Genomic DNA, 22,889 nt, shown 5'->3' on the forward strand with positions numbered 1-22,889 from the left:
ACAAATACCAACTCCTATTTGACCAAGTTAATATATGAAAATAAATGATTATTAGTAAATGAATGTATAAATTCTTGTACCAAATGGCATTCTTGTCATTTAAAAAGTAGACCCCGTTAAGTTAACTTACTTTTCATCTTACTTTAATTTGAAGCAACAAAGAACGAGTAATATTTTTTTCCTTAAGCAACAACCAAAAAAAGCCTTTGAATCCCATGAATTTATTTTCCAATTTTCCCTTGTGTGTCGGAGAGGTGGTATATATTTTAAATGGTTGGGGCTAAAAGCCAGCGTAGACAAAAAAGGTTTTCCAGGTTTTGAAATTCTCTTACTAAAGACGTAAAGTCAGCTTACCGACTCGTGTCGGTAAAACCCACCAGAATCAACCGGTAATACCCAACCCAATCCCGTAAGTACACAAAAACCCCAGCTACTGGAATTTCGAATCAGCGAACTTAGTTCAGGAATTTTACAAGCATCACGGGTCCGTCACGCGAAACAGTCGCGAATGTCATTCCCATTCGTCCACGTGTCGAAACGGTCGTTATCTTTATGTTCTGGATTGCATTCCTAAGGTATTTGTCGATAGCTTTTTGCAACATTTCGTAACTGTCCTGTCAGTTGATCACTACCGAATAAAGATCAATTCATTCACACAATCGAAAAAAGGCCTTTTTGGTTCACACCCCGTCATAGGCGCGTGTCGAACACATTAATTTACATAAGTCTAAACACAACTGGTTTTCTAATCCCTCAATGGTAAGTGCCACTCATGCGCCAAACGAAGTGCTCTGCCTTCAGACTTCAACGGGTTTTCTAAGTACCTAAAAAGTATCATGCATCACCAAAGAGTACGTTTTACTCGATTAATCACCGTTCAATTCTCATACAACCCACATATGATGCCCTTTTAATTCTCAATTAAATCAATCACGGTCATCACATTTCGGAAACTGATAGCAATAAACTGGCTTATAATCAAACATTCTGAGAACACTCTATAAGTCTAGCTATAATTTTCCTTTTCTCGGGTAGTGACTATGAACAAAATATATGACACTAATTTCAAGCGCATATCGAGTTAATTGCCATTCAAAATGCCCACACATTCTGAAAATACTCTATAAGTAATTGAATTAGATTTATTCTAGCTATGCTCTTTTCGTTTTCACACGGTAAACAAAATGTATGAAACTAAGTACATGCATACGGAATTAATCGCGACTCAATATATATATATATTTTTTGATGAATATTAAAAAGTAAGTCAAAACCAACGGTGAGGATCACATGGTACGCGTACACCACTCCCACCCCATTCACATTTTCTCTTTTAAAAATGAAAAAAAAGGAGAGAGAAAAACCAGAACCTCCAAAAATCGAAAGGGCAAATTGCTAAGTTGGAGCCCCCACACCCCACCTCACCCCTCCGTTATATTCATCAGAATCAATTCAATAAGAAACTCTCTCTTTGTCCCATGCGTTTCTTCAAACACCATTTCCTCCTTTAATCTCTCTCTCTCTCTCTCTCTTTCTACCTTCTCTCATTCTTTCTCAAAAACTACCAACCCAAATAATCACAAAAAACATGGCATCGGGGTTCACGGGTGGTGGGGCCCCAGACTTCTTCACCGGCCGATCCACGAACCAAGCTCCACAACCCTCTTACCGATCCAACCTCCAGGGGCTTTTTCACGACCCATCGACCCAGATCGCTCGCCATCATCAACAACAACAACAACTACAACTACAACAGCAACCACAACAGCCACATACAATGATCGGAAAAAGAACTCTCTCCGACTACCAAGCCCACCAGATTCAGAACAACCAAGCTGGGCTCAATGGCCTTTTCTCCCGCTACGTTAAGCCTCGCACTTTTCTACACACCTCTCCAATATCGCCGCTCTCACCCATAGACTTTTCCGCCGCATCAACAACTACGACTTCGTCTCTAGAAAGGTATAGCCTTCCAATCTTGCAGCAATTTCGCCCTCAGCCAATTTCCATCGGAAACAGAATTGTCGCTACGAACAACAACAACAACAACGCCCAAGCCTTGCCTGGCGTTCCGTGTGTCAGTACGTCGTCGTCCCACGTGTCGGAGCAGAAGATTATGAATGATCGGCTTCAGGAGCTGGAGAAGCAGTTATTAGACGACGACGACGACGATGTGAACGAGGAAGAGAACGACGCCGTTTCGGTGATCACCAACGCTAACAGCGAGTGGTCCGAGACGATTCAGAACCTGATTAGTCCGACGAGTCAGAAGCCGCCAATCTCGCTCTCGCCGACTTCGTCTTCTTCGTCCTCGTCTTCATCGTCGGTCGCTTCGCCGGGTTCGACTTGCTCGAAACAGTGTATAATCGATGCTGCGACGAACATTTCGGAGGGCAAAAGCCAGGTCGCGTCGGAGATCCTCACGCGCCTGGCTCGGTTCTCGAATCCCAAAGGGAATTCGGAGGAGAGGCTGATGAGTTACTGGGTCTATGCTTTGAAATCCCGAGTTAACTCGGTCGAAAACCCACCTTCCGTGAATGAGCTTTTCTATAAAGAACACGTCGAGTCGACTCAGTTGCTGTACGATATGTCGCCGTGTTTCATGCTTGGGTTCATGGCTGCCAACCTCGCAATTCTCGAAGCTACATTAGATGAGTCCGATACTAAATCGGACAACAACAACCGCGGTAACAAAATTCATGTAATTGACTTTGATATCGGGCAAGGTGGTCAGTATGTTTATCTTCTCCACGCGCTCGCGGCGCGTCAGAACGGGAAGTCCTTCATTGTAAAGATCACAGCTGTAGCAGATAATAGCTCCCAAGAGAGGCTAACGAAGGTTGGGAACGCCCTGACTCAAGAAGCGAAGAAAGTTGGGGTCTGTTTCGCATTTAAAACAGTAACGATTCTAAAACTCGGCGACCTGACTCGCGAGTCGCTGGGTTGCGAACCGGACGAGTCGCTGGTGGTGAATTTCGCTTTCAAATTGTACAGAATGGCTGACGAGAGCGTTTCGACGGACAACCCTCGCGACGAGTTGCTTAGGCGCGTGAAGGGGCTGGGGCCGCGCGTGGTGATTTTGGTAGAGCAGGAGATGAACACAAATACGGCGCCGTTTATGGCGCGGGTGACGGAGACTTGCTCGTATTACGGTGCCCTGTTTGACTCGTTCGAAGCAACGATGAAAAGGGATAACTCGGAGCGAGTTAAGATCGAGGAGGGACTGGGTCGGAAGTTAGGGAACTCGGTTGCTTGTGAAGGGAGGGATCGTGTGGAAAGATGCGAGGTTTTTGGGAAGTGGCGGGCCCGGATGGGAATGGCTGGGTTCGAGTTGAAACCACTGAGTCAAAACGTGTCCGAAACATTAAAAGCTAAACTCACTGCTGAGAACCGAGTCAACCCGGGTTTCACGGTTACAGATCAAAACGGTGGCGTTTGCATTGGTTGGATGGGCCGGACCCTCACAGTCGCATCTGCTTGGCGTTAACTTCACTCTTTTTTCTCATTTTCTCTCTCTTTCATTTTTTTTTTTTTTTTAAGAAGCAAAAGACAAAGCCACCAAACGGAAACAATTATAAAAGAGTGTTTGGGATTATAAGGAAATTCTAGTGCCACTGCATTTTATTTTGTTTTTCTCTCTTATCATTTGGGTTTGCACTGACCACTTAGTGAAAGTTGTTTTAGTTTGGTATATGGCTGACTTTGTTGCTTGGAATTGCGTTTACATTACCAACAATTTGAGGGCTCCACTTAATGAAATTATATATATATATATTTTTTGGGTGGATTATTACATTTGGGTTTTAGTTTTTTCGAAATTTTTGCTATGCTTGGATCATCAGACACCCACGGTGCATTGGATTGTAGTACAAACTAGAAAGACCAAGCAATTTCATTATTAGGAAACATATGGTCGTGACTTGTGTGTGATAACGATTCACAAAGCACATGTTCTGTCACTTCTGTGAAATTTGTTGTTGCCACAACACTCTTGCTGAGCAAATGCATGCATTGTAACCAAAAAACAATGTATGTTCCTTGAAATTTGTCGATGCGGGAACGGTGCACTTTTTTTCTCTATTGCGAAAATAGAATGGACCCTAACATGGTGATGGAGGAAATTTCGCTACAGCGTATTTATTTTTGCGAACAAAATGTTCCTTTTGAGACAAGTTTACTTTTATAAGAACCTACAATGTTATTTGAAAAAGGTTTTGCCAAATCTGAAAGGGCTATTTCCAATGTAGAAATTAGAATATGCTTTAGATCTAGGATGACCTTAATGTAATAAAAACAAATGTAAGTATGAAGAAAAATCACATTACAAATCCCTAACTAAAACAGCATATCTAGCCTACCATTATTGCCCATTTTAGTCAGACAAATTATATTCTCTAATCAACTTTGAAATTATTTTGTTTTGCCACTAGGAATTCTTGAAAGAATACTTCATTTTAGCAGTAATATTAGTTACAGTATTCAAAGGAGAGCACAAAAATCAAGCTTCAACTTGATGGTGTTTCTTGATTAATCTTACACATATTTCTAGTGATTCTCTCTTTTTCTCTCTCTTACATACACATATGGGTGTGCTTCGAATAAGCAATTCAATTTTTTTAATGATGATATGTGTTACTAGTTTAAGAAAACAATAGGATGTTGAAGATTTTGATTATGGAGGCATGGAATTCTGTTTTACTTTCGAGATTCGGTCCATTCATGTTCTCTGTTAGTGTAGGTCCTTTGTTTTAGTTTTGTGGGATCATTGGCTAGTATGGTGTCATGGTGTGCTCCTTGTTCTTTACAGCTAGTCCTTTAAGACAAAAATACATAGGTACATACATTGATCCACATTTCTTGATCAATGCGTCATTGTTCCATTCGAATTTTGTATTATGATGACTAGAACTAAATAGAAAAAGGTATGAGAGAAAACATGAGAGAAATATTTCACGAGAACAAAGTAGAGATGTGGTCATTGATTTAATATTTGTTGAGTGTGTGTATGACATCATAGTAAAAAACAAGAAAATATTAACTTAATTCACGTATACATAAGAATAAGAGAGAAAGGAGGAATTTGCATTTATTTTTTTACATCTAGTATACATCTCTTGAATTGTATTAGTTGGATTAAGATATGGTGTAATAACTAAGATCTTTTTAGAATACATGTTCTTTCATTATTTTTTATGCACGCTAAAATTTATATTAATCAGATTTCATTTATCATTTGATCTATGTATTTATGAATTTAATATATTATTATATTTTAAAATATAAAAATTAAAATCTAGAATAAATTATATCCAATAATATATATATATATATATTCCTTTGTTTTAGTTTTGTGGGATCATTGGCTAGTATGGTGTCATGGTGTGCTCCTTGTTCTTTACAGCTAGTCCTTTAAGACAAAAATACATAGGTACATACATTGATCCACATTTCTTGATCAATGCGTCATTGTTCCATTCGAATTTTGTATTATGATGACTAGAACTAAATAGAAAAAGGTGTGAGAGAAAACATGAGAGAAATATTTCACGAGAACAAAGTAGAGATGTGGTCATTGATTTAATATTTGTTGAGTGTGTGTATGACATTATAGTAAAAAACAAGAAAATATTAACTTAATTCACGTATACATAAGAATAAGAGAGAAAGGAGGAATTTGCATTTATTTTTTTACATCTAGTACACATCTCTTGAATTGTATTAGTTGGATTAAGATATGGTGTAATAACTAAGATCTTTTTAGAATACATGTTCTTTCATTATTTTTTATGCACGCTAAAATTTATATTAATCAGATTTCATTTATCATTTGATCTATGTATTTATGAATTTAATATATTATTATATTTTAAAATATAAAAATTAAAATCTAGAATAAATTATATCCAATAATATATATATATATATATTATATTGGATACTACAGTTTACCGAAAGACAAATAGAGAAATCAGACATGATTTAATTTTGGTGGAGAAACATGAATGCTCAATATAATGGGAAGTGAATGGCGCTTTATCATGATGGCAGATGGTAAAAATTTATTGTTGTGTTTCCTAAAAATAGGAAGTGTAACAAGTACTCAATAAATAATTTGCATACGAGCAGAAATGAATTAAATGATATTCATCAAAAAGTAAATGGTATTTATTACTAGATTTTTATTTTTTTATTATAGGAAAGTAGTGGTAGCAAACGTGCTATAGAGGAAGTGAATTGGATTACATAATTCAATGAGGTATTATGTAATCCAGAGACCAAAAAAAAAAAGCATGGATTTGATGGCCCGTGGATTATACTAGATGTCACCCAAACCAAAAGTAAGATAAAAAAAATCTGTCACGTAAGAGAAAGGTAATAAAGGTCAAAATCCTTTATTTTATGGTATTTGTTGGTGAAACTAAAACTTTTTTAAAAATATTGTAAATGAAACTTAACATATGTTTTATTTTTTTAAAGAAAAAATTGCACGAGGGAATATCGGAATAGGTGATCTTTTTTTTTTTAGAGAATTGAATGATATATGGGTGTTCAAATAAGTTTAAAGGGAAAAGAAAAAGTAACCCTAAACAAAATTATTGGCTAGTATTATTTGAAAATTTTTTAATATGTAAAATTTTGTTTTTTAGGTACCCCGTGTAAAAGTATCATTTGTTGCCTGAACACTTCAAGCATTATTATTGGTTTGCTAGTTGCTAGTTGCTACCAATCAGCTTGGAATAGGAAAATCCCTGCCTTAAGTCCTTACTGTGATGCCTATTTCTTTATCTAATATTCTTTGTATTTATTTATTATTATTATTTGGCTATCATGTGGTTTACAATCTTTTGCTAGACCCCATAGTGGTTGGGAAAAAAAAAAAAAAAAAACTATGTTCACATATACTTATTGCTTAATTTATTAACCAACAGTCTATAAATATTTTACATAACAAATTCATACCAAACCCTTTTAAATTTTTTTTTTTTTTTTAAATATCTCAAACTCAATTTGGAAAACCAAAGCGTATCCGGTTTCTCTTACCATGAATTTAGTAGAACGAGTGAACAACTAATATACTACTCACTATTTAACTAAAATAAAGTATTAACTAGCACTTTTACAATAAGTATTATAAATTTATAATTCTCAAGTTTCAGGCTAATACAGCATGTTTAGACCACTAAAAAAAACCATAAAATCCAAAATAATAGTATAAATTGCTTCACATCACATAATTTTAAATTCTAACCGTCCAAAAAAACATTACAGACCAAATTACCACCTACATTTTTATATTAAATCGACACACATAGCTGGGGTTCGAGTACTTAAATTGTAAAAAATTAAATATTCTCAAACACAATTGAAGATTTCCTGATACTTCATGTTAAGGTCAGGTTGAGTTAAAAAAAATCACTAAACCTAACCTATTAACATCCCTTTTGGTTACATATAATTAATGAGAGACAATCCTCTATATTCTTTGAATTTCCACTAGTTGTAGGTGAGATTCATGGAATATTTTATTTCATAGCAAATTGATGCAATAAATTTGAGGTAAACAACTCTAACCTCTTTGGAACAAGGATCTCCTTTGTGCTTTTGAAATTACACTTTATATTAGAGGATTTTATAATCATAAAATAAATATTGATACAATATTACTCTAAGTATTTTTAACAACAATACAAGGATCATGCATGTTTCAATTCTAGGAAGAAAATTTAAAATATAACATTGCCTATTAGGGCTAGAGAACCTGGTTTTGAAAAATTCAAAATAGGAAAAAAAAAGTTTATAATATTCTTATAATGACAAAACTAAAGGTATTTTAGGTATTTCATACTATTTTAGCTAGTGCTATTCTTTCCAAATTTCAATCAGTCAATGACAAACTGAACTTCGTATATGTCACATATATAATATGGGAAACATTTTGAGTAATTTCTAAGGGAACTTAAAAGTGTTTTACTTTTAGTTTTACCCATATATGTTTCTTGAATGAGCAAATGAGACACTATTTACACAAGAATAAAATTTGACATTTTTGTTCGTGCTAATAAGGTGTATATGCTTTCGTGGTCTGACCACGTGTAAAGACTAATAAAAGACCATCGAGAACCTTATTTTAAACAAAATGCATGGCTATTATGCAAGATAAATGGGAATGCAGTGAATGTGTCAAATGCTCATGGTTTAGACTTTTATTATTATTTTGGTTCTGTATCCAAATCGATTACTTGACCCCTTCAAATGTACCATTGACTAAATTAGAGGCGGTAGGTTTCACATGTGATACCCCAACAGCTCTAGAAGTACATCAATTAGGGAGAGAAAAAAAAAAAAAAAGATTCTGGTAAAATATAGATTCGAGTATGACTTAGACTTTTTCGATTTTGTGATATGTCGGACTGTGATTTATGTCACTTTATCTCAAAACTAATTGGTGATAAAAAAGTTGCACTAAATTATTTTATGACAATTGACATTGTGTTTTGCGAGTCTATTAATTTTTAGAGTGGTCAGAAAGAGTCGAATTATGATGCTCAACATAATACATAATGTATCAAATATTATGAGTATGTATTTGGACTTTTCCACCAAACCATTGCACAAATTAATTGATTGTTAATGATATGAAGAGGGGCCATGAACCCATGACTTGTGCACGAGGGATTCCATTTAAAATTTCCATTGGACATTTATCGTAGACAACAATTTTTTAATAATATGATATTTAATTTGAAGACACTTTAGAATGCTAGCTGGAGGAAAGGAAAGAGCAAGTTGAATCCTTATATTGGAGTTCACGGATTACTTTATGTTAAAATATATAATATGGAAGCCAAACATGTTACAGTCCATATATATATATATATATGGACCAACTTTTGAGTGATAGTTTAATTTATAGTGTCCGCTTCTAATAATTGTTCTTTATTATTGGATCAAGATATCAATTGACTTTTGGTATAGGCAGGGTTGAAACTTAGATATTTTATTCTACGATAAAAGACTTTACTAATTAAGTTAATTGAAACTTACTAGTCAAGATATCTTTGGTGACTCTTTTACTTTTATTATTATTTTATAAATTTTTATTTAGTATGAATTGCTCTTTTTTTATTAAAGGGGAATGTTATTCAAGAAGAAAACAACTACAAAACAACAAGGCATCCAGCCTCCCTCCTGATAACATCAACTTTTGCATGAATTGCTCTAATATATATAATTATATATACAAGATGCTTTTTAGCAATGTGTAATTAAATATCAACTCATAGGAAAAAAAAGAAAAACCCTTTTAAGACTAGCATGTCAGTATTGCCATTAGACAGGGTTTCAACAAAATGAAAGCTTATCTAGATGACTAGGTGCAAATTCATTTGACTTTTCTACTGAAAAAAAAAAAAAAAGAGAGAGAGAGAGAGAGAGAGAAAGAAATATAGGGAAAAAATGGCATTGGTTGCTCAAGAATTTAGTGATGAAATGTGTATGCTGTTCCCCACATTATATGTGGACTGAAAGAGAGTACACTGCAAAATGCTTCTGATTCATTTTAGTTTTTACCCATTTTAGAGAAATTTTCTTTAGTTTTAAAAGTCTTCACAGCTGATCCTTAGTGCTTGGAGCTTGAAGCAAAATAAGGCCTTGCGGTCTTCAAAGCCCACCAATGCTCATGACCCTGATGGGCCTTAATCTTAGGTCACAGTGGGGCCTTCTCTTAAAAAAAAAAAAAAAAAATCCAAAACATTAAAATAAGACATAAAGCTATTTCCCCCTCAAAAAAAAAAAAAAAAAAAAAGACATAAAGCTATTTATAAATAAAAAGAGGGCCGACTAAATTGTTTGTCCTCTAGAATTTAAGGGGCTGACTGGGAGAAGAATTTTTGTTTTGTTTTCAAAATAGTATAAAAACAATTTTCAAAAATTGAACTTGAAACTAGTTTTCAGATAATAATTTTATATTTTATGTGTTTAGCTCCCACTTTTAACAATAATTTTTAAAATACTAAAAACAAAAATAATTGTTTGGGAGATTATTTCTATTTTTGAGTTTTTTTTTTTTTAAATATTTACAAAAAGTAATATGTAGATTACTTTTTTTTTTTTTGGATAATAATAAGAGAATAGAGCTCATCATTAATTTGAAGTGTGAAACTTCTTTTTGTGATAAAAATAAACTCCATAATTTAAGAGATAAAGAGTTTGGACAAATATGTGGGGTCCATTATTTTCAATTTATTTACAACTATGTCATTAAAAATATTTTCTGTATATTGAAAACACCCGTGGTCGTTTTCAAAATCCTATATTAAATTAGGAAAATAAGAATTTTCAATTTTGTTCTTATACATTTTATTTGTTAATTTCGTCCCTTAACCATTAGTTGTATCAATTTTATCTTTAATCAACTTTTAAAAATGCATTTCTCATTTGTGGGGGATGAAAGCCCAGACATACTTATTGGGCTGTGGGCCCTGTCCCGAGAGATACTGTACGTCCGAAGAATAATAGCGGGTCGGGGTAGGATTCATCTGAACGCAGCCAACCCAGAAGTAAGAGAAGAGTAATGTCCGAAGAGATCACATTTCGTCCGAAGAGATTACACTCCTCCGACGTAAATAGTCTTGACCCAGCCAGCGAATAGAAGGTCCGAATGGACCCTCGGGCAATCCCCACGATAAAGATAAGCTCTGAGCGTATCTGGGGATGATTAGGACGAGAAAATATCTTAAGGAAAAGCTGCCATCACCACATTAAATGCACTGCAGCTGCTTTTCTGGCTGCATTAATGTGGAGAAAACCCCTTAACAGTGTAATCTCAGCTACTACCACTCACGGAGAGGCAAAGAGAGTACCTGATGGGACATGCACTCAAGTGGATGCTTAGATAAGGAACAAATGGACGATGGAGATGATAGAAAGGGGTGCTATATAAGCAAGAGAGGTCTCTGATAATAGGGATCGAAAAAAGGAGGGGAGAAAGGAATTAGACAAATTCATTGTAGTTCTAAGAATTGTAACCACCTCACATTTTAATAATAAACCTCTTCGGACAGACATTTGTAAAGGAAGATGAATGTAATCTTATGTCAATGAATCCTCAAACGATATAATTAATCTCTGTTTGATTCACTCCTAGTCCAGCTCTTTCGCCAACTCTCTACAAATTCATTGTTTTGGGTTCATTGGGCTCTTAACCCATCCCTCTTGGGCCTGGGCTGCCAAATCTGACCCTACATCATTTTATTCCAAAAGTATCAAATTAAATAAAAAGTACTGAAATTCTAAATTGACATATAAAATAAAACAATAATTTTTCATTTAATTCTAAATTCAGACTTGCTATTGTCTTATATTCATCATGTCTAAACATAAAAAGAGTCAACGTGCAAAGCTACACTAGTTTTGGTTTATTCAATCAAAACTATTTCACTGGCTTTCCTTTTCTTTTCTTTTTTAGAAGATATCGCCTATTGAATATGCTTTTTATTTTTATTTTTATTTTTTTGATCTACGTATGAGCTATTAACCTAAAAATATTTATATTAATACGATAAATTATTACAATATTTTTACAATTGTTGAGATATTAATTCTTTATAGGCCAAAATAAAATAATAAAATATCACTCTAGTACCAACTACAACTTAAAATAAAGGTTTTGTGAAAAATAAAAGTGCAACATTCACAATATTTTTCACTACACTTTTATAACAGATTATAGGTGGTAAATTTTTATTGATTCTAATTAAAACTTATCAAGAAAATTACTTTTTTGCCCACCAATAACAGCCCATAACAACCTACTACTTTATAATTTGTTGTGAAAATATTGTGAACATAACATTTCTCTTGTGAAAATATTAAGATATTTTGTTGTCGTTATAATATTAAGGATCTCCTTTGTGCTTTTGAAATTACACTTTATATTAGAGGATTTTATAATCATAAAATAAATATTGATACAATCTTACTCTAATTATTTTTAACAACAAGACAAGGACCATGCATGTTGCAATTCTAGGAAGAAAGTTTAAAATATAACATTGCCTATGAGGGCTAGAGAACCTGGTTTTGAAAAATTCAAAATGGAAAAAATAAAATAAAAAAACGTTTATAATATTCTTATAATGACAAAACTAAAGGTATTTTAGGTATTTCATACTATTTTAGCTAGTGCTATTCTTTCCAAATTTTGATCTGTCAATGACAAACTGAACTTCGTGTATGTCACATATATAATATGAGAAACGTTTTGAGTAATTTCTAAGAGAAGTTGATAGTGTTTTACTTTTACCCATATATGTTTCTTGTATGAGCAAATGAGACACTATTTACACAAGACTAAAAGTTGACATTTTTGTTTGTGCTAATAAGGAATAAGGTGCATTTGCTTTCGTGGTCTGACCACGTGTAAAGACTAATAAAAGACCACGTGTAAAGACCAGTAAAAGACCATCGAGAACCTTATTTCAAACAAATTGCATGGTTAACGCAGGGAAAATGGGAATGCAGTGAATGCGGAAAATGCTCATGGTTTTTAGACTTCTTTTTTTTTTTTTTTTTTTTTTTTTTTTTTTTTTTTTTTTTTTTTTTTTTTTTTTTTTTTTTTTTTTTTTTTTTAACGCAGGGAAAATGGGAATGCAGTGAATGCGGAAAATGCTCATGGTTTTTAGACTTTTTTTTTTTTTTTTTTTTTGGTTCTGTATCCAAGTCGATTACTTGACCCATTCAAATGTACCATTGACTAAATTAGAGGCGGTAGGTTTCATATGTGATACCCCAACAGCTCTAGAAGTACATCTTTTAGGGAGAAAAATAAAAAGAAAGAATGAAAAAAAAGAAAAGAAGATTCTGGTAAAATATAGATTTGAGTATGACTTGGACTTTTTCGATTTTGTGTTATTTCGGACTGTGATTTATATGATATTTCACCTCAAAACTAATTGGTGATAAGAAAGTCGCACTCAATCATTTTATGTCAATCGACTCTGTGTTTCGCGAGTCTATTAAATTTTAGAGTAGTTGTAGAAAGCCGAATTATGGTGTCCCAACATAATACATAATGTATCAAAAGATATCTTTGGTGACTTTTTTACTTTTATTATTATTTTATAAAATTTTATCTTGTATGAATTGCTCTTTTTTGTTAAAGGAAGAATTTTATTCAAGAAGAAAACAACTACAAAACAACAAGGCATCCAACCTCCATCCTGATAACATCAACTTTTGCCTGAATTGCTCTAATATATATAATTATATATACAAGATGCTTTTTAGCAATGCGTAATTAAATATCAACTACTTATAGGGGGGGAAAAAAAACCCTTTTGAGGCTAGCATGTCAGTAGTGCCATTAAACAGGGTTTCAACAAGATTAGAAGCTAGAGTATAACATGAAAGCTTATCTAGATGACTAGGTGCAAATTCATTTGACTTTTCTACTGAAAAAAGAAAAAGAGAGAGAGAGAGAGAGAGAGAGAGAGAGAGAGAGAGAGAGAGAGAGGGAAATGTTCAAATATAGGGAAAAAATGGCATTGGTTGCTCAAGAATTTAGTGATGGAATGTGTATGCTGTTCCCCACATTATATGTGGACTGAAAGAGAGTACACTGCAAAATGCTTCTGATTCTTTTTAGTTTTTACCCATTTTAGAGAAATTTTCTTTAGTTTTAAAAGTCTTCACAGCTGATCCTAAGTGCTTGGAGCTTGAAGTAAAAGGAGCCCTGTGGTCTTCAAAGCCCTTCAAGGCTCCTGACCCTGATGGGCCTTAATCTTAGGTCACAGAGGGGCCTTCTGTTTTAAAAAAAAAAAATCCAAGACATTAAAATAAGACATAAAGCTATTTATAAATAAAAAGAGGCCCAACTAAATTGTGTCTTGAATTTAGAGGCCATTTGGTAATGTTATTCTAGTAACGTTATTTATATTTTTAAGAAATATGTGTGGGTGGAAAAGTGTGTAAAAATACATGTAATATTATTTAAAAACTAAAAACATGTGTTTAAATACATGTATCAAACAAGATTACTAGAATAATTTCAATTTTGTTCTTATACGTTTGATTTTGTTATTTTTGTCCCTCAACCATTAGTTGTATCAATTTTATCTTAACTCAACTTTTAAAAATGCATTTCTCATTTAACTCCAAAAGTATCAAATTAAATCAATAGTATTGAAATTTTAATTTGACATATAAAATAAAACAATTAATTTCTCATTTAATTCTAAATTCAGACTTGCTGTTGTGTTGTATTGATCATGGCTATATATAAAAAAAAAGTCAATGTGCAAAGCTACAGTACCAAAGCTACTATAGTTTTGGTTTATTCAATCAAAACTGTTTCATTGGCTTTTCATTTCTTTTTTTTCCTTTTTCTTTTTGGAAATATCACCTATTGAATATGCTTTTTATTTTTTTAATCTACGTATGAGCTGTTACCCAAAAAATATATATTAACACAATAAATTGCCACAATATTTTCACAACTGTTGAGGTGGTAATTCCTTATATGCCAAAATAAACTATCATATTGGAACCAACCACAACTAAAAATAAAGGTTTTGCGAAAAAAAAAAGTGCGACATTCATGACATTTTTCACAACACTTTTATAATAAATTATTATTGGTTCTAATTTTAACTTATCAATGAAATTATTTTTTACCAACCAATAACAACCTATTGCTTTATAATTTGTTGTAAAAATATTACAGACATATCATTTCTCTTGTAAAAATATTAAGACATTTTGATGTCGTTATAATATTTTCACAACTACTATAGTATCATTTCTTTACGAGTCCAAAAAAAAAAAAAATTATAAAGGTATTAGGAAAATGTTGTACCATTATGTTGTGTTTCTAGAACTTTTTTTTTTTTTTTTTTTTGTTTACTCATAACATTTCTCTTGTAAAAATATTAAGACATTTTGATGTCGTTATAATATTTTCACAACTACTATAGTATCATTTCTTTACGAGTCCAAAAAAAAAAAAAATTATAAAGGTATTAGGAAAATGTTGTACCATTATGTTGTGTTTCTAGAACCTTTTTTTTTTTTTTTTTTTGTTTACTCAATTTTGTTGAGCCAAAAATCACGTTTAGTTTTCTTGGGTTGACTTTTTGTATTTTTTATTGTATTTTTATCTTTACATAATATTTTAAGTAAAAACACATAGTTTTACACACAAAAAATAATAATAAAAAACTTGGGATAAAACACTCTTTCATCCTTTATGTTTGGGGTAATTCAAAATTCCACCTTAAACTTTAAAATCGAGCAACTTTCCCCTTAATATTTTGGAAAAGAGTAAATATGTTATATTGTTATTCTCTTAGTTAAACTCTAATGAAATTTTATGATTATTAAAATATTACATTGTGTAATGTCTAAAATACTTTCACTAAATTTTAACAATCCAACAATTTTCTTTACGTATTTTGAGTTTAAGATAGTAGTAATAAGTTTGAATGATGATATAAAGTGTTTTATTTATTTTATAAAGAACATTAATNTATATATAGATACTTATACTTCTGGTTAAACAGAATATCCTCCAACAAAGAACAACCCCTTTTTGCAAGCGCGTTGGCACATTTATTCCCTTCCAACTAGTATATATATATATAGATACTTATACTTCTGGTTAAACAGAATATCCTCCAACAAAGAACAACCCCTTTTTGCAAGCGCGTTGGCACATTTATTCCCTTCCAACTAGTATATATATATATAGATACTTATACTTCTGGTTAAACAGAATATCCTCCAACAAAGAACAACCCCTTTTTGCAAGCGCGTTGGCACATTTATTCCCTTCCAACTAGTATATATATATATAGATACTTATACTTCTGGTTAAACAGAATATCCTCCAACAAAGAACAACCCCTTTTTGCAAGCGCGTTGGCACATTTATTCCCTTCCAACTAGTATATATATATATAGATACTTATACTTCTGGTTAAACAGAATATCCTCCAACAAAGAACAACCCCTTTTTGCAAGCGCGTTGGCACATTTATTCCCTTCCAACTAGTATATATATATATAGATACTTATACTTCTGGTTAAACAGAATATCCTCCAACAAAGAACAACCCCTTTTTGCAAGCGCGTTGGCACATTTATTCCCTTCCAACTAGTATATATATATATAGATACTTATACTTCTGGTTAAACAGAATATCCTCCAACAAAGAACAACCCCTTTTTGCAAGCGCGTTGGCACATTTATTCCCTTCCAACTAGTATATATATATATAGATACTTATACTTCTGGTTAAACAGAATATCCTCCAACAAAGAACAACCCCTTTTTGCAAGCGCGTTGGCACATTTATTCCCTTCCAACTAGTATATATATATATAGATACTTATACTTCTGGTTAAACAGAATATCCTCCAACAAAGAACAACCCCTTTTTGCACGTCTCGTTGTCACTATTATATATCTCTATCTATCTAGTATATATATATATAGATTCTTATACTTTTGGTTAAACAGAATATCCTCCAACATAGAACAACCCCTTTTTGCAAGCGCGTTGGCACATTTATTCCCTTCCAACTAGTATATATATATATATAGATACTTATACTTCTGGTTAAACAGAATATCCTCCAACAAAGAACAACCCCTTTTTGCAAGCGCGTTGGCACATTTATTCCCTTCCTGGAATACATGCTCCACTCTGTCACTCTGAATGGTTGAAAGCTACGTAGCCAGGAGTATTTATATATTACGAATGCATGGGATGAAATATAAACAAGTTCAAATTTTTATTTTTATATATAAAAATGACTAGCTCGGAACAGTGTATAATCGATGCTGCGACGAACATTTCAGAGGGCAAAAGCCAGGTCGCGTCGGAGATCCTCACGCGCTTGGCTCGCTTCTCGAATCCCAAAGGGAATTCGGAGGAGAGGCTGATGAGTTACTGGGTATCCGCTTTGAAATCCCGTGTTAACTCGGTTGAAAACCCACCTCCCGTGGGTGAGCTTTTCTATAAAGAACACGTCGAGTCGACTCAGTTGCTGTACGATATGTCGCCGTGTTTCATGCTTGGGTTCATGGCTGCCAACCTCGCAATTCTCGAAGCTACATTAGATGAGTCCGATACTAAATCGGACAACAACAACCGCGGTAACAAAATTCATGTAATTGACTTTGATATCGGGCAAGGTGGTCAGTATGTGTATCTTCTCCACGCGCTCGCGGCGCGTCAGAACGGGAAGTCCTTCATTGTAAAGATCACAGCTGTAGCAGATAATAGCTCCCAAGAGAGGCTAACGAAAGTTGGGAACGCCCTGACTCAAGAAGCGAAGAAAGTTGGGGTCTGTTTCGCATTTAAAACAGTAACGATTCTAAAACTCGGCGAGCTGACTCGCGAGTCGCTGGGTTGCGAACCGGACGAGTCGCTGGTGGTGAATTTCGCTTTCAAATTGTACAGAATGGCTGACGAGAGCGTTTCGAGGGACAACCCTCGCGACGAGTTGCTTAGGCGCGTGAAGGGGCTGGGGCCGCGCGTGGTGATTTTGGTAGAGCAGGAGATGAACACAAATACGGCGCCGTTTATGGCGCGGGTGACGGAGACTTGCTCGTATTACGGTGCCCTGTTTGACTCGTTCGAAGCAACGATGAAAAGGGATAACTCGGAGCGAGTTAATAATTGACTTTGATATCGGGCAAGGTGGTCAGTATGTGTATCTTCTCCACGCGCTCGCGGCGCGTCAGAACGGGAAGTCCTTCATTGTAAAGATCACAGCTGTAGCAGATAATAGCTCCCAAGAGAGGCTAACGAAAGTTGGGAACGCCCTGACTCAAGAAGCGAAGAAAGTTGGGGTCTGTTTCGCATTTAAAACAGTAACGATTCTAAAACTCGGCGAGCTGACTCGCGAGTCGCTGGGTTGCGAACCGGACGAGTCGCTGGTGGTGAATTTCGCTTTCAAATTGTACAGAATGGCTGACGAGAGCGTTTCGAGGGACAACCCTCGCGACGAGTTGCTTAGGCGCGTGAAGGGGCTGGGGCCGCGCGTGGTGATTTTGGTAGAGCAGGAGATGAACACAAATACGGCGCCGTTTATGGCGCGGGTGACGGAGACTTGCTCGTATTACGGTGCCCTGTTTGACTCGTTCGAAGCAACGATGAAAAGGGATAACTCGGAGCGAGTTAAGATCGAGGAGGGACTGGGTCGGAAGTTAGGGAACTCGGTTGCTTGTGAAGGGAGGGATCGTGTGGAAAGATGCGAGGTTTTTGGGAAGTGGCGGGCCCGGATGGGAATGGCTGGGTTCGAGTTAAAATCACTGAGTCAAAACGTGTCCGAAACATTAAAAGCTAAACTCACTGCTGAGAACCGAGTCAACCCGGGTTTCACGGTTACAGATCAAAACGGTGGCGTTTGCATTGGTTGGATGGGCCGGACCCTCACAGTCGCATCTGCTTGGAGTTAACTTCATTTTCTTTAGTTTTAGAAGCCTTCAAAGCCCTTAAAGGCTTCTGACCCTGATGGGCCTTAATATTAGGTCTTCTCTTTTTAAAAAATCCAAGACATCAAAATAAGCTATAAAGCTATTTATAAATAAAAAGAGGCCCAACTAAATTGCTTGTCCTTTAGAATAATTTCAATTTTGTTCTTATACATTTGATTTTGTTAATTTCTTCCCTCAACCAATACACTTTTGATTTGTTCTTTAATCAACTTAAAAAAAAAATTCATTTCTCATTTAATTCCTAAAGTACAAAACTCAATCAAAAGTGTTGAAATTCTAATTTGATCTATAAAACAGTTAATTTCTCATTTAATTCTAAAAATTGTGTTATATTCATCATGTATTTATATATTACGAATACATGGGATGAAATATAAACAACAGGCTGTTTAATTGAGTTAAATTTTTTTTTAAAAAAATTTGACTGAATTTTGTTATAAAAAGCATAATTGAATAAAGCCAGTAAATAAGAATTTGTACTACCTTTAAAAAAGAAGAAGAAAAGGAATATGTACTTATGGAAATGTATGAAAAAAATTGGAACTAGAAGAATGCAAAAATTTGAACTAATAAAAGTGTGGATTAAAAGTATACAAATGTAGGTGGTATTTTGGCCACAATAAAATTAATTTGATAAAAAAAAAAAAAACCACTAGGAATTTTCATATATTCAGATGGCAAAAAAATTAAAAAATTCGGAATGGTATTGGTGGTACCTACCTTATATCGGTAACTATCTCAGTGAGGGGCAATAATGTAAAAGCGCAAAATGTTACCGTTAGAACCCATGGAGTCCTCAATATATATAGCACCAACCTAATTGAAAGACCCATTTTCAAAATTTGCCTACAAGAAGAAACAGAGAATTCGCAGAGAAAAAGCAAGAAAATCGATGAGAAAGTCCCGAGAAAATCTTAAAACGATAGAGAAAGATCTCCTCCTTGAAACCTATCTGTGAGTTCTCCTTCTTAGTTTTATTTTATTTTTTTTTCTGATCTGATTGAAAAGTAGATAAATTTTTAAAGAATATCAAATAAAAAGTAGAAGGAAAAGGTGTTTGGTTGCCGAGAAAATGTGGGTTAGTTAGAAAAATTAAATATTTAATGCAGGGTTTCATTACTTAGGGTTCAAGAACTTGAATGTTTCCACTTGATCAAGTCTAGATAAGAATCAAATCAGAGACCGAAGTGCCATTTTCTCAACAACCAAACAAAAGGGAAAAGTGTTTTTGGGAATTTCCTATTAGGGTTTTTGATTTTCTAAAGGATCTTAGGGCTTACGCATGAAAATTAGAAGATTTATCTTTTTATTATCTGAGAAAGGGCTTTCTTTTGTGTGTTATGATTATTAGGGTTTCGTGCATTTTCTTCTTCGGAATAAAGCTTTCATTTTTCTGAAATTGAATATTGGAGAAAACAAGAAATTAACCATGCTCTGTTTGGTTGCCAAGAAAAATTGAAGAAGAAAAGAAAGATAATTATAAATTTGAAGCCTTTGATTCTTTCTTTATTTAGGGCACTCCCCTTGTACCCAAGAAAATTAAAAAGGAAAAGAAAGAGGGATTAGTTTAATCCAACTGAATAGAAGATTACTGTATCACAATGTTGTTATTTTTTAAAATTTCTTTCTGGCTTTCGCAGTGTCGTCATGGAGGAGTCTTGTTCTTGGTGATGTAGGAGAGGGGACTTGTTTTTCTTTTTGATGAATGGGGAGATGATTCTTTTAAAGAAACTTTAATTTGTGATATTATATTATGTAATTGATCTGTGCATTAAGAATGTTAGACTAATGCAATTCAATTCTTGCCTATTTCTCTAGCAATTTGTAAGAAATATAGGGAGGTGAAGCAGTTGGTGATACTATTAGTAACAAGAATACTTCAAATCTTCTTGGTTTGGTGTTTTTAATGTCATGCTGTTTGATAGGAGATGGAAATTGGTTGGGTGGGGTTGGGTGGAAGTGATTAGTATTTTCTATACATCTAATTAAAGATTAGATGCACATCTTACAAGATGGAGTCTTAGGATGCCGCTAGTAGAGGGCATTGGATGTTATTTGATCGTTCATTTTTGTTTCCTAGTTTTACTCTGTTTGTATTACAATAAAATCTGTTAAATCTACTGCTTGTTCTGTGTTTCATATGCTTGGTTACTCATTCATAGGTTGCTAGCTTTGCGGGCTGTTGATTTGAATTTTGCCTGGAAAATCGAGAATGGCAATGCATTCTGGTCGTCTGATTCAAGATCAGAATTTTCTTATTCCCCACAATGGTACATTATCAAAGTTTTTTGTACAATGCTTTAAATTACTCATTTCTCTCCACTAATCTCTTGGGCTACGTTGGTCTAACCTTATGATATCAATTGCAGGTTCTTCTGTTGGGGGTAAGACTAACGTCCTGAAAGGGAAAGGAGGTCTTGGCGGAAGGAGACCACTTGGTGATTTGTCGAACTCAGGGAAGCCTGATCTAAATCATGCACCAAAAAAGCAAACTTCTTCCAAGAATCTCGCTTTCATTGGTGAAGAATCTGGTGCCTCACAAATAAGAAATGATACAAGCAAAAAGAAAAGCATCTCTAAAGCCTCAGAGAAGGTGAAGACTGGTACCAGGAAAGCACTTTCTGACATTTCAAACTCTAGCAAGCCACATCTGCATGGGGCATCAAATAAGAATCTTAACCAGAAGTTTAGTGTGGCGGCACAGGAAGCACTTCATCCTATTGCTGAGGAAAATTTTTTGCACAATCATCAAGAATGCATCAAAGCACAGACTAAGGCTATGGACATTGATGAATTTCTGACGACAGTTGGGCTAGATAATGGTAATCAAACTTTGTTAACATGTATATTTGCAATTTTTCCTAGAAATTTGTTTGTTGATTGATTTATTGTTTTCTGTTAAGATCATTCCAAGTGCTTAGCATCTCCGTGTGCTGCACCACCAGTGTGGATTAAATTCAAGGTTTGTTGGCATTTTTCTCTTAGACAAATTTTTTTATGTTTTTGGTTTGTTGTCTTAACCCTTTTTTTTCTTCAAGGAGCCTTTAATAATTACTCTCCTTTATTGGTTCAGCCTGAAAGCCCCTTGAAGTACTTCGAATTGGAAGAGATGGCTGAGCTGCTGATTGAAGATGATGCGTCTTCTTGGAAGCATGAGCTGTCAGGCATGCCTGCCTCTCCACCTCCTTTCAAAACCCCAAGATCGCTGAATCATTTCACTCCCTGGAAGGACTGCGACTTCATCAATTTTAAGTTGATGGAGACTCCAGAAGTGACGAAGAACTGATTTCTCGTGTAAATGTTTGTTCTCTTGTATGCAATCTGTGGCAAGAATGCGATGACAATTCTCTCCCTTCTTCCTCTTTCTCTTGGATGGATTGAAATGCAGACTTTCATATTCTAGACTCATATTAGCTGTGTTAAATAATAGAATGTTGCCTTTTTCAGAATTTCATTGCTGGTTGTAGCCCCAGAAAGAATGTTTTCTTCTTTGTTGCCTTGTTCCGAAATTTGTTTTAGCTGCTTGTTAAGTAATAGAATGTTACCTTGTTCAGAATTTCATTGCTGGTTGGGGTGAATGTCTGAATGATTTTAAAATGAAGCATAGTTGGATTAATCTAATTTGTTACCTTTGTGACTTATGAGAGTTGGCAATTCAGACTAACTCAGAGATTGTAGAACTATCTTTTGCTTTAGTCCTGGATTTTTCATTTTAGTTCAAGAATGATGTATTAACATGTTTTTGAAACTTGAGGGTATGAACCTCAAATGTTGATGTTAGATATCTCTGGGGGATCTTTGAGAGAGACCGTCTAGTAGCAGCAGGCATGTTTACTTTGAATCATATCTAATGATGTGGTACCATATATACACTACACTAATAAATAAATTAACTGTGAATTAGAATTGAAAGGATTGTATTCCGAAGCTAATGAATTCTCAGGATAATGTAGATAAAAATCAAAATGAACTCTGAGGATAATGTGGACAAAAATCACATCGAGTTTCATGTTTTAAAAACAAAAATTTGGTGAATCCCACTTATAAAAACTTGTTCGGTTGAATTTTTTTAGAGAAACGCATCTAAAAAATATTGTGTAAACAACCAACACTTAAAAAAAAAAAAAAAAAATCCTATTTTGTAAAGAACGTATGAAGCGGAAACATAATATACTTTCAATTTTCCCACCCGTTGGGTGTGTGAAGTGAAAATATTTCAAAGTGAACATTATCAAGTAGTTGTTGTTCTTTCAATTCTCTTTTGTGTTTGTTTTGATGGAAGTTTGCACTTGAAATTTCAGTTTGGATTCGTCTGTTGGATAAAACTAGCTGTGGGCTTTATTTCTTCCATAACATGATGGGCCCCCAACTCAAAAACAAAATTGGG

At 34.3% G+C, this 22,889-nt stretch overlaps 3 protein-coding genes across 3 annotated transcripts; all 3 read left to right on the plus strand.

Annotated features, from left to right (window-relative positions):
- Positions 1-1,459: 1,459 nt before the first annotated feature.
- Positions 1,460-3,627, plus strand: LOC112011888 (scarecrow-like protein 8). The gene has a single exon (XM_024044226.2). The coding sequence runs from the start codon at positions 1,589-1,591 to the stop codon at positions 3,485-3,487; it is 1,899 nt and encodes a 632-aa protein (XP_023899994.2). The 5' UTR covers positions 1,460-1,588; the 3' UTR covers positions 3,488-3,627.
- Positions 3,628-16,766: 13,139 nt separating this feature from the next.
- On the plus strand, positions 16,767-18,667 carry LOC112011902 (scarecrow-like protein 8). Its single transcript, XM_065772698.1, has 2 exons — positions 16,767-17,194; positions 17,703-18,667. Exons 1-2 carry the CDS (start codon positions 16,810-16,812, stop codon positions 18,461-18,463), a joined length of 1,146 nt encoding a protein of 381 aa, XP_065628770.1. The 5' UTR covers positions 16,767-16,809; the 3' UTR covers positions 18,464-18,667.
- Positions 18,668-19,282: 615 nt separating this feature from the next.
- On the plus strand, positions 19,283-22,061 carry LOC112011899 (protein PATRONUS 1). Its single transcript, XM_024044245.2, has 5 exons — positions 19,283-19,456; positions 20,665-20,772; positions 20,872-21,324; positions 21,406-21,464; positions 21,576-22,061. The coding sequence occupies exons 2-5, from the start codon at positions 20,715-20,717 to the stop codon at positions 21,786-21,788; spliced, it is 783 nt and encodes a 260-aa protein (XP_023900013.2). The 5' UTR covers positions 19,283-19,456; positions 20,665-20,714; the 3' UTR covers positions 21,789-22,061.
- Positions 22,062-22,889: the final 828 nt, after the last annotated feature.

The sequence above is a fragment of the Quercus suber genome, unplaced genomic scaffold (assembly GCF_002906115.3).
Source record: "Quercus suber isolate HL8 unplaced genomic scaffold, Cork oak 2.0 scaffold_62, whole genome shotgun sequence".
Lineage (NCBI taxonomy): Eukaryota > Viridiplantae > Streptophyta > Magnoliopsida > Fagales > Fagaceae > Quercus > Quercus suber.